The 12,644-nt window shown below is 38.5% G+C and overlaps 1 protein-coding gene across 1 annotated transcript; it reads right to left on the reverse strand.

Annotated features, from left to right (window-relative positions):
- Positions 1-169: 169 nt before the first annotated feature.
- On the reverse strand, positions 170-6,183 carry mettl2a (methyltransferase 2A, methylcytidine). Its single transcript, XM_056239878.1, has 9 exons — positions 6,005-6,183; positions 5,020-5,108; positions 4,317-4,564; positions 3,765-3,814; positions 3,619-3,679; positions 3,394-3,533; positions 1,301-1,407; positions 805-870; positions 170-629 (listed from the first exon to the last, which is right to left on the reverse strand). Exons 1-9 carry the CDS (start codon positions 6,166-6,168, stop codon positions 481-483), a joined length of 1,074 nt encoding a protein of 357 aa, XP_056095853.1. The 5' UTR covers positions 6,169-6,183; the 3' UTR covers positions 170-480.
- Positions 6,184-12,644: the final 6,461 nt, after the last annotated feature.

Below are 12,644 nucleotides of genomic sequence, written 5' to 3' on the forward strand. Positions count from 1 at the left end.
AAAAAATTCCTCATTTACAGGTTTTCCACGAATGTGGGAATCCTGTTTTATCGACCTCAGAGCCCATGAAATCAACATAGGAGTTATGTGGCTTTTAGTCCACATTTAGCTTTGTGTCCAGTAAAGGACTAAAGGCAGAAGGAAGAAAAAGTAGCTGACAATCAGAAAGATGCTTTTATTTAATACCGTCATGTAGTTTATTCATAACATTTAAAAAGTCCTTAAAAACATCACTCAGTTGATGAACAAACAGTTTATGGTCCTCAGATGCATCATGTCCTCCATCAGCATTTCCAAGTAGGCTGCATAAGATTGAGTCTCCATTCCACTCAGTGCGTTCAGCACGCTTAATGGCATGTTTCAGCACCGCAATCTTCAAAGTTGTTACAACCTGTCCATCATCTTTAAAACAACCATGTCACCACATCTTCGTGGTTCAGCCCAGATGTTCTCTATCTCTCCAAATAAGCAACCTTGATTCTAAGGCGGCGCCAGGACCTTACGATACTTGCACTGTAACCAGACTCTGTACATTGTCAGCTGCTTTCCTCTGTTCACCTGTAAGCGCCGGTCCACCATGTTCTGGACCTTCTCCAAGCCAGCACTGGAAAACAGATCATGCAGCTCATCTAGAAGAAAATGACAAAAGTAAAAAATATATATCCCTGTAAAATGTGTGCCATTCTTTTATTAACTGTATTCATATTACTCTGTTATTCTGTCATGATATATTGTGCAACCAAAGCTTATTCATCAAATAGAGGTTCTTATAAGCGTACAATTCAAGTATAAACAAGCAATTACCTTGTGTGAAAAAGTAGACGCGTGTCCCATCCCCTCTAACATAGAAATTTTCAGACAAGCACCTCCCTGATTGAGTAAAGGACAAACAATTAGCCCTGTTGTTGTATTGCTGTTGTTGTTTACTGCAATATCAGCTTCACAGGCCATTTATAGGCAGATGTGGTCAATAAACACAAACATTTAATAATGACAAATTAAAAAAAATTGTACTCAAATTTTACAAAACAAGTTCTTCAAAGTTTGTGCTGATAAAAATCATGGTCTCTTTACATTAAAAATAGTGCAGACCAAAATATGTTTTACAGTAACGGAATGCTACAATATTGACATTTTGGTGGTTCTTCTCCCATCACAATTAGGCCTACTTGCTGCATTTGTGCAAGTGTTTTGAACGTGACGCAAGACAACCTACTGCAATCCGAAAATCTTCTTTGAGAAATTATTTTTAAAAAAAGTTGTAACATCAAGGATGAAAAAACAAGGATGTAACATCTACCTTTTTTGAAACGAAGCTGTGCCATGTCATAGCGACCATAGTCTCTCAATAGTAACACTCCTCCGGGTTTCAGCAATCGTGCTAATCTATTAATGGAGTTCTGCATCCTGAAACAGATGGAAGTTGAGAAGTTAATGCACTGCTAGTGGTGGACAATCAAGAGGGACGACAGGTCACTCTGTTATGTTTATTGTGTGATAATGACATTGGCCCTGCTGTCAGCCGACTTACAATAGCACACTCATTACACAGTTACATTTTAAACAAATTAATAGACATGAAATAGTGGCTATTTCAACCAAAACTGACCAATCAAAATTACATATCATCTACCAATAGTTTCGACAGCTTTTAAAGCCGTGGTTCTTCAAGACAATATTCAAAGACCTTTGTATCTAAGCTGATATGTACTTATGTTGTAATTAAACATAAGTACATATGGAAGATGGTTGAGAACCACTGTTTTAAATATTACTTGCTTTATGGTAACAAATCATTTGCAGGGTACAGGCCGTTCTAATTAAGCATTTTCTAATATAATTTTCAAGACCTTTCCAAAAAATGTTCAGACCTGCACATCATTCCATCAGCTTCAATGCGAACAAACAAAAATCACCCTGCTCAACGGTGATAAACAAATGAACACTGGACCCTTTTCACATTCCTGTTAAAGCTGCAGTCCGGCATTTTTCCTCTTTGTCGCCATCTCTGTTTGAAATCTGTAATTGCAGTTATTCGCGGAATTATTAACTTTGCGTGAGTTGCACATCGGCATGAAACAGCGCGGATGAACACAATGTTTTGAGACTGCGAGTCTGTCAGTCACCGCGCCGATGTGGAAACTGGCATTCAGAATCACACATTCTACATTTGGAAGTAGGCCTACAGTATGACCATGACAACATACGAATTTTCATCGGAAAAATGTCATCTGAACAAGTAAGTAACATCCACATCAACTAAGGGGGGAAAGCCTTGCAGTAAATCGTACTGATTAAATATAACGATCGCGTCAAACCTTTCAAATTATACTTTGTTCTCAAATTATCAACATCAGCATTGTGACTACATTTAATGTGTATTATGATTACCCTGTAGTTCAGTTTCTATTTCTGTGCAGTCTAATTTCTAATTGTCATACCAATAAATTAATGTTTCTTTACTGGTTTTCTTTGAGAAAAAAGAAAAGAAAAAAAAACACGTATCTGTAATCCGATGCATAATTAAAACTATATATAATTTCGGACGAGGCCGGTTTGGTTTGCTTGGAGTAGAGGTGAATTGCTCCCTCTCATAGCTAGCTCAAAATATTTACCATAATAGCTAAACGAATAAAGACAGGAAACTCAGTAACTGTGTGAATTAAGCGAACAAGTGTGCTACTGTTACACGATTGAACTATTGAAATGTCTTACCTGTCCTAAAAGAAAAAAAGCCGTCTCTGCGTCCGTTTTGAACCGATGTTTATCCTTGTTTTCGCGTGGGCCAGTTGCAGTCTCTTTTTTCTCTAACGTTACCCACTCCGAAGTCCGAATTATTTGGGGTTTTACAAGTGGTGAATGTCCAGTTGTCACTGGTGATTGTCGTTTGAACCTTTCTGGATCCGCCATAAGTTTAATTATTTAATGCTGTGAGAAAAGGCTAAAAATGTCCACCTCCAACATCCTCACGCAATATAGCCGACTAGCCGGGACGCCTTCTTTATGTGTACAGATGTGACGTAATGACGCAAAGACATGCTCGAATTTCCCGCGGAAATCCACCAGTACCACTGGAATTAAAATCATTATTACAAGCTAACCGTTTTGAATCGGGCAAAAGCAAGCAGATATTTTTGAACACTGGCTGGTTATGTTTTTTTTAATTATTATTATTTTGGATAATTTTTAACCCAAAAAAGTTACGGACAGCAGCTTTAAATTCTGTACATTATGTTTTTTAAAGAAGAAAAAAAAAATCTATTTAGTACTGAAAAAAAAAAAATAATAATAATAATAATACCTTTTTAGAGGGAGGGGATACAAATAGTAATATAACAAGATAAATATGTCTGTCCAAATTCAAAACTCACCCACGGTGTCATTAACACTCACTTCTGTGGATGCAGGGCAGACAGCACAAATATGAGGACAATGACGTCCAGACTGCGGTCTGGCATTGGATACTCTGCAGACGCATCACTCATATCATGGACAAATGCGTGACAGCGCGACGAGTCATACTCAGGGTTTGACTGCCAAAAAAAAATGTATCAAACAAGTTTAAATAAAGGCCTGCTATGTTTAATTAAAAGAGATTAAAAGCTTCCTGTTACTTACTTTGACAAGGTCAACAGCCGTGCTGGAGAAATCACAACCATAAACAAAGAGACCTGGGTCACTGTAAAGCAAATAGAAAAGAATTTTTCATCTGCATGAGTAACAAACACTCTGGACAGGTCTGGTTGGTTTATATCTGGACTCACTTGTTGGTTTTTAAGATGGGAAAGACTGTATTGCCTACTCCACAGCCCACCTACAGACCCCCAAACACACACACAAAAGGTGAAAGTGAGCATATTCTACTGACAGGGCTTTCATTTTATTACTGAACAGTTCACCCAAAAATGTAATTGCTCACTCTTAAGACCCATTCAAACCAGGGATGATAACTATAATGTTTACGATTAAGATCTAAATATATTAACAAAAATAGAGTCCATACCACAACTATAATGATAACAGCACAGTGAAACAATATCGTTGGAATCACTTGCAGAACAGTTTTTCCACAGCCAATCAGGATCTATCCTGCTTTAAAAAACTCAAGCATTTAAAGTGGCAGAAGGGCAGGCCAAACTGCAGAAATATTTCCCACTGGTGCATGTTTTAATATAATCAACATTTTTTTTTATAATTATGATCATTCTTGGTGCGAACAGGCCTTTATTCCATATAATGAAAGTCAATGGAGTGAGGTTAATAGTTATTTTGGTGAACAGCCCCTTTAAATGCATCTACTGTATTACAAAACTCACCTCCAGGATGCGATAGGATGCAGAGGCTCCAGGAAATGTAGTGTCTATGTGCGACGAGGGAACATCTTCACCACCATTTAACCCATACTGAACTGCGGTTCCCATCTCCTCACTGTCATGTGGAGCCTTTTGTCGAGGGGCCAGCTCAGGGAACTCTGTAAACAGCCAGTGGCGATCCTTGAAGAAACGGTTCTCGTGAATGGTGTAGAAATCGTTCCAGTACTCATTAGCCCTGCTGTCAAACTCCTCTGAAAGAGAGATATGAACAAAGAAAAGAAAAATCCCTATGAGCAAGTCTTTGTAACCAAGGCAGCAAAAACCTGCTGATAGAAACAGTGTTGTTGTTATTGTAAATTAAAATTATTTAAAATTGTTTTATAGAAAATTGTAATAAATTAAATATAACAGAATAAAACCTAAACTTAAAAAACTTCAAAGAACCCCCCCCCCCCCCCCCCCCCCCAAATGCATTTGCAACTAAAAATAAAACTGAAATAAAATCTAAATAGAAGTAAAACAACTAAAACTAATAAAACTGACAAAAGCACATAAAATTAAAATGAAAACCGAAAATATAAAGATAAACTAAAAGCTAATTAAAAATATGTAACTATATTTAACTGTATTTTTGCATCTTTCAATTGTATTTTTATTATTAAAGCATTATAAACATTAGGTGGGTGATAGATGAAGTGTTTGATACCTTGTTTTTCTGCTGGGAGAGGTTGACCGTTTTCCTGCACTTTCTTCTGGGCAGCCTCCTCCTGTTCTGCTGACCACTCTACATTATCCCTACAAGAGGTGAAACACCATCACAGTGAGTGAGAACGAAAACAAATCAGGTGTATTAAAATGACGGTCGGACACATATTATTCTACTACAATGACGGACAAATATAATTGTACAATTATGTTGATTAACTAACTACAACAGCATACTTTTTTGTTACATATACTATTAACTACAGCTAATCAATGCTTTATTTTGTCATTCTACATCCATCATATGTGACCCTGGACCACAAAACCAGTCTTAAGTTGCACGATTTGTGGCAATAGCCAACAAAACACTGTATGGGTCAAAATTATCGATTTTTCTTTTATGCCAAAAATCATTAGGATATTAAGTAAAGATCATGATCCATAAAGATATTTAGTAAATTTCCTAACTTAAATATATCAAAATTTTATTTTTGTAAGTGGATGCAGCACAATCGGCAACAGAAATGGAAACCTTTAAAGGTGATTTTCTCAATATTTAGATTTTTTTTTGCACCCTCAGATTCCCGATTTCAAATAGTTGTATCTCGGCCAAATATTGTCCTATCCTAACAAACCATACATCAATGGAAAGCTTTCATTCAGCTTTCAGGTGATGTATAAATCTCAATTTAAAAAAAATGACTGCTTTTGTGGTCCTGGGTCACATTTTTCATACATATTCTTCATATTATACATTCATATATATTCGGTATTCTGATAATGGTCAAATATAAGTCCTTTAATTTAATCACTCCACAATATAAAATATGACATGTTTTGAACTTTCTAAAGAATTAAGTTCCCACCCATTTTGACATCAATTTCCATGACTTTTCCATTCATTTGTGATTACTGTAATATTGTGTTTGCAGTCTGGAGTTTGTAAGTGTGTGTGTGTGTGTGTGTGTGACAGCCAGTTCACATACCACGCGTTGTGCTGAAACACCTGTCGCGGGTCTGTGAGGAAGCGAGTGCCGAACTGCGGTCGCTTCTGGGCCTCGGTGAAGTCCTCCGTGGGTCCATTAGCAGTTTCTGGCATGTTTTCTACGGAGGAAGAATCAGCAGCAACAGCAGGTACCGCCATGATCATGTGAACCGGATGAACATGGTTGTTCAGCTGTTGTTCAGTGCGAGTGTCTCCGCCCAGTTCTGCTGTTCGCAAGGAAATATCGCCACCTACCGACCGTTATCAGATATTGCGCATAGACTCCATCGTGAGAGAGTGGCTTCTTTTATCACAATATCACAATTAACGTTAAGTTGACATCATGATTCAGTTGTTTGGATTTCAATGGTAGGCCTACTATGTAGCATCTAACAATTATATAATAATATACAATAATAATAATAATTTTTGATTGGAATATATCAGCACAAACATGATTAACATGGTTATAAAACATTTTTAAGGCTCAGTTCGTTATAAGTAAAGTTTCACAGGAGGCAATCGTAACAATAAAACACTTGTTTTATTGGTTACAATACAAAGCAGTTAATGCAAAATAAAATTAAATAAAACTTAAAATCAACTTAAGCTAAAAAAAACTAGCCTTTAACCAGCAATATTGTAGATGCTGTTAAGCGCCCCTCGGGTATCCTTCACACAGGCAGCATCAGGGACGGACTGGGACTAAAAAACGGCCCTGGACTTTGACTAGGCCCGGCCCAAAGCAATCGGCGCGCGGAAACTCGACAACAACAACAATAACGCCTGCTGCCTGGCATGAGTGTCACAAGACTTTAATTGTGGCTCATAATACTATACCTAGCTAACAGCAAATTATACAATCTATTCCATGCTGTCTTAAAATGAATTTATTACTTAATAATCTTAATTAATTTATGCAGTAATTAATCTTAGCTACTGCACAAATAATAATACCACATCTAAATGAAAATAGGCTACACCATTACAAATGTAACTTCTGTATTCAAAATCTTCAAAGTTTGTAAGCATTAACTGTAACGTTACCAACATTTTTAAAAGTAAAAGCACAACATATTTCTTAATATTAGCTACTGCATGTGGCATTTTACAGCTAAAATGTTGAAGTTTAGCTGTTTTAACTACTGTAATCATTAAAAATGTAGCAAGCTGAATATCACTTCCTAACATCATAGCAAGTAACTTGCAAAGTAATTTCTGATTAATTCGGTTCGTCAGTAGTAGAGATAAAAGCCCGCCCGCACTTGATTGGTTGGGTCCTTACATGCGCTTCGTGAGGCACACGCGCATACTAGCACACACACGCAAGGTCTCTAGCTCGCTCCCTCTCTCTCCCGTGCGCGCGCTACGCATGCGCACTCTTATTCGCTCTAGATTCCGAGAGATTTTAACTAATTTGCGGGCATCAGTGAGCCGCTATAAATATGCGGGGAACTTCCGGGAGACTTGGGATGTCTGTGACTGCGTGTGTGGCGGGTGGTGGGCCGGTGGCCCGGTGGGCCGGCCCGCCGGCCGTCCTGGAGTACCGGCCGTTCTGTGATTCTCCAGATCACACAGATGGCCAGTCCGCCCCTGGGCAGCATCTGAGGAGGCCTTTACTCCTCAGACTTTTTTTTTATATTATTTTTTGGGCAATTCCACCTCAATATTAGTCATTAATTCATCAATGTCCTGTAATATCCAATCTTCATCAGTCTCTGTATCTCTTGCTTAACCCGTCGGACTTCTTCACTGAAGCGTTCATCTGGCTCACTTCTTGAGGTTGCAGCATGCTCTCTTCATCCCAGTTTGTCTTCTCGTTAACCTTTTGTGGTTGCCGGTTACAAACAGTACATACGCTACAACTTTCACAATTTTCTGCTCATCTCATCTTGTTTCAATTACACACAAAATGCAACATCATTCTGAGTTGCCATTTGCACAACATAGCATTTCACCCGGCATTAAATCGAAAGCAAGTAAATAGCATAACAGGTAAATAATAATAGCAATCTAAGGCATTAAATCAAAAGCAAGCAAAATAACTTTGAAACAGCAAAATATCAATATCCAAAACAATATATATATAGAGAGAGGTAATAATGCAATTTAATACATCACCAGAGAACAGTGGCGTCATGCCCATTCAAAGTGAGGGGGCACGTGCCCCCTCAGATTTTTCCTCCCTGATAATTTTTTATTTCTTCAGTCTTGTTATAATCAGATTCAGCGCGTTGTTCATCTTCAATCCGCAGCGGTGCCGAGCGGAGCGCACGTCAGAAACAGAGGACAGGGTGTGTGTGTGTGTGTGTGTGTGTGCGTGTTCATCTGAGCCTCATTGGTCTGTCACTGCTCGTCAATGTCAGAATATTTGAGATGACCAATCAAATCAAAGTAGGCGGGCTTTATGTTCACAGAAGCTGAGCGCGAATTTTAGCAGTGAGACTCGACGCTTCAGTGTACAGTCAAGTGCGAGATGTAAGTAGCTAAACTAAACATTTCATATTTGACAGTTTTTTTAGTTCATAAATGTTAAACGAAGGACAAACATAATCAGGCACACGAATGTACTTTTGTCTAATTTCGCCATTTTGAGCTGAAAATAGGCCTATGTAACATGACTCGTAATGTAGGCTAATAATTAGTTTACTGTCATTGTGAGGGGAAAAGACGTTTTCATTGTTAGGCACAAGAAAGATTAATAATGAATGTGTACATATTGAGAATTAATATAGTACAATTTGTAGCCTTAAGTAAATTAAAAAAGCTCAGCTTTAGGAGGGGAAGGAAAGATCAGGAGACTGAGAGAAAAAGAAAGAGTGATGAATAAGAGGTGAGAGCAGGTATTGACAAATAGTCTGCCCACTGACATGGTTTCAAAGCTATTTCTTATCCTTTTTTTGGCCTTCAAACGTCTTGAAATGCACATATCAGAGAAATAAAAAATTTGAACCCCCTACCCACCTCAAATTTAGGACCTCTGTGATTATAAAGCCCTGTCTACGGCCCTGTATTAGGCATAAGATCAATAATGAATGTGTACTGTGAATGAATTTAATAAACTTAGTTAGGCTACCTAGCTTTCCTAGTAGCTTTCAGTAAATAAATTCGTCTGAGAAAATGATTCATAAATCAACCTATCAGTTGACCCTATGTTTACTTTCTTCACTGACAGACAAAAATGAAAAGCCTATCAGTCAAAGCTCAACTTTAGGAGTTTTTTTGGCCTTCAAAACATCTTATAATGCACATATAAGATACACATATACTTTAACTTAGTCCTCAGATAGAGGAGGGTTGCTGCTAGCTCCGTTAAGGTATTTCTGTCCCTCCCAAACTGCATTGAAATAGTATGTTTCGCAGCCAGAATTAACAAATTTTTAGGGGGAGAAACCCCCTGACCCCTCCTAACATGATCCATATCACCCGTCAGAAAACAATTGCAACGTCTCAGATTGTGCCCCCCCAGAATTTTGGCTTGCATGACGCCCCTGCCAGAGAACCATCTAGTGCAGCTGCTGTCATGGAAACAACAGTTCTAGAAGAGTTCGCTGAAACTCCAGAAGCAAGTGCATGTCTTGTATCTATGGCAACAAAAGTTTCAGAGGCAGCTGCAAGAATGTGTCAAACTAAGCCTGGGAGCAATGTAAAAGTGTTATTTTACGTCATACTTTGCACTTCATGTTGCACTTCATCATTATCATAAGACGGCTGTCATCAATTGCTCATATTCATGTCAAACTGAAGAGCGTTCATATTAGAACAATATTTTCTTTAAAATCTCTTCTGGGCTTTGACACTTCATGCATTAATGAACCCACTTGTGATTGATAAAGACATGGATTGTTGTTGATATAAATGTTATCTGTGCCTGACTGGGATATGACAGACCACTCTTCTCTTCAAACAAAGGAATCATCACTGCAGTCACGAAGAGCAACAGGATAATAGAGAGACCACCATGACATCAGGACCCTTGGGACTAAAAATAGACCAGAAATGACAGATTGGGATGTAACGACTCGTATGGCAGTTTATAAGAATGAGAGATTACGTGCAGAGTATCTCTGAATAATACTTGACAACTTGACAACCTCTCCCCTGGGTCTTTAACAGTGTAGGGATTTTCACTAAACTCTTTTAGTCTTCATTTTTTATAATGTGAATTTGTGTAGTAATTACATAAGTTACTTTCATTTTTTATGTCCTAAACCTGTTCTGTTTTTCTTTTTAGAGAGCCTAAAATCTAAAGGCAATTACTGGACCCCAAAAATGAAAGGCACACTGTGGAACTTTTCAACCTTTATAATATATTACCAAAACCCATTGAGATGGTACATCGACTTACAATAGGTTGAATGACACGTCTGCCGAAGCCTGAAGGTGTCTGTATCGCTTTTACTAGCACTATGTAACTTCGGGTTTCGGGTAGGAACCCGAGCACAAAAAGAACTACAAAATTCGACCGCTTTACGGTACACGTCACTTCCCCCACCACCACAACTTCCTCAAATTCTAACGTGAGAGCTCAACTCGCGTTTGATTGCCGGCGTCTGTATGTTGTCGTCATGGCTGAATCAACAGCTACTCGGAAGAAAGCGAAGAAAGCAAAAATTTTGTCAGAGGAGACCAAAAAAAGAAAAAGGGAGAGTTTAAAATAAACATCGGCATAAAAGTGTATATATAATGTAATATTTACTGCGAATTCGTGTAACAAAACTGATATAAGTCACAACATACTGCCGTATACAAATGTAAATGTTTTTTTTTCCTTTCCGCTCATATATGTTTGTATTTGTGTAAAAGGAAAAACAAACTGAAGACTACAAATAACGGAAATATGTAGTGAGTTATATCAGTTTTGTTGCACGATTTCCCGACTACTCGATTTCATCTCCAACCCATTGCAAAGAGATCCTGACGACCCTAATTGTTTGCTTCAGGTGTGTTTGATTAGGGTTGGAGATGAACTGTGCAGGACAGACGATCGGCAGGAGCAGGATTGGGCAACCCTTGTCAATGCGACTTACCTGATCAGACATTGTTTTCTGCGAATGCTACTTTTATTCAATTTGTTTTTTTTATAGGATTTATATTATTAATCTTATATTTATATTATTATTTTGGTCAGTAGTGAATCGATTAACTTTCTCCAACATACAAATCAAATGCCGTCTGCACACACATAAAAAGACACGGGAGGTTGACCGGTTGACTGTTTGTTGACTTTTGCGACAATGCTGCGGCGCCTGTGCCCTCTAGGGGCACTAAACATGAAAATTACAGGTCGAGCGCACCCTAGTGGGCAAAAATTCCACAGTGTGCCTTTAAGTCTGTAATTACACTATAGGCCGTTCAATTTCTCATTAATGCAATTATCTAATCAACCAATCACATGGCAGTTGCTTCAATGCATTTAGAGGTGTGGTCCTGGTCAAGACAATCTCCTGAACTCCAAACTGAATGTCAGAATGGGAAAGAAAGGGGATTTAAGCAATTTTGAGCGTGGCATGGTTGTTGGTGCCAGACGGGCTGGTCTGAGTATTTCACAATCTGCTCAGTTAATGGGATTTTCACGCACAACCATTTCTAGGGTTTACAAAGAACGATGTGAAAAGGGAAAAACATCCAGTATGCGGCAGTCCTGTGGGCGAAAATGCCTTGTTGATGCTAGAGGTCAGAGGAGAATGGGCCGACTGATTCAAGCTGATAGAAGAGCAACTTTGACTGAAATAACCACTCGTTACAACCGAGGTATGCAGCAAAGCATTTGTGAAGCCACAACACGCACAACCTTGAGGCGGATGGTCTACAACAGCAGAAGACCCCACCGGGTACCACTCATCTCCACTACAAATAGGAAAAAGAGGCTACAATTTGCAAGAGCTCACCAAAATTGGACAGTTGAAGACTGGAAAAATGTTGCCTGGTCTGATGAGTCTCGATTTCTGTTGAGACATTCAGATGGTAGAGTCAGAATTTCTGACCATGTCCATCCCTTTATGGCCACCATGTACCCATCCTCTGATGGCTACTTCCAGCAGGATAATGCACCATGTCACAAAGCTTGAATCATTTCAAATTGGTTTCTTGAACATGACAATGAGTTCACTGTACTAAAATGGCCCCCACAGTCACCAGATCTCAACCCAATAGAGCATCTTTGGGATGTGGTGGAACGGGAGCTTCGTGCCCTGGATGTGCATCCCACAAATTTCCATCAACTGCAAGATGCTATCAATATGGGCCAACATTTCTAAAGAATGCTTTCAGCACCTTGTTGAATCAATGCCACGTAGAATTAAGGCAGTTCTGAAGGCGAAAGGGGGTTTAACACAGAATTAGTATGGTGTTCCTAATAATCCTTTAGGTGAGTGTATATATTTTTACAAACCTAAATGAAGGTCTTACGAAAGAGTTAAATAAATCAGAATCAGAATCAGAATGAGCTTTATTGCCAAGTATGTTCACACATATGAGGAATTAGTTTTGGTGACAAAAGCTTTTAGTGCACAAACAGAATGACAGCGACAAGACACTGATAATAAAAATATATAAAAATATACAATATACAAAATAGACAATATGTGTATGTACAGTATGTTAGTTAATGGTGAGGCAATACCAACAGTTTCTGAGAA

Source organism: Rhinichthys klamathensis, unplaced genomic scaffold (genome assembly GCF_029890125.1).
Source record: "Rhinichthys klamathensis goyatoka isolate OS25496 unplaced genomic scaffold, OSU_Roscu_1.1 h1tg000571l_1, whole genome shotgun sequence".
Lineage (NCBI taxonomy): Eukaryota > Metazoa > Chordata > Actinopteri > Cypriniformes > Leuciscidae > Rhinichthys > Rhinichthys klamathensis.

What these genes read in the sequence shown, in the direction of transcription:
- mettl2a (XM_056239878.1), bottom strand. Translation starts at nt 6,168, where the DNA reads ATGATCATGGCGGTACCTGCTGTTGCTGCTGATTCTTCCTCCGTAGAA. An exon ending in GTGTTTCAGCACAACGCGTG is followed by an intron (nt 5,109 to 6,004) that starts GTATGTGAACTG and finishes CACCTCTTGTAG; the next exon opens with GGATAATGTAGAGTGGTCAG. An exon ending in CCCATCTTAAAAACCAACAA is followed by an intron (nt 3,680 to 3,764) that starts GTGAGTCCAGAT and finishes TTTGCTTTACAG; the next exon opens with TGACCCAGGTCTCTTTGTTT.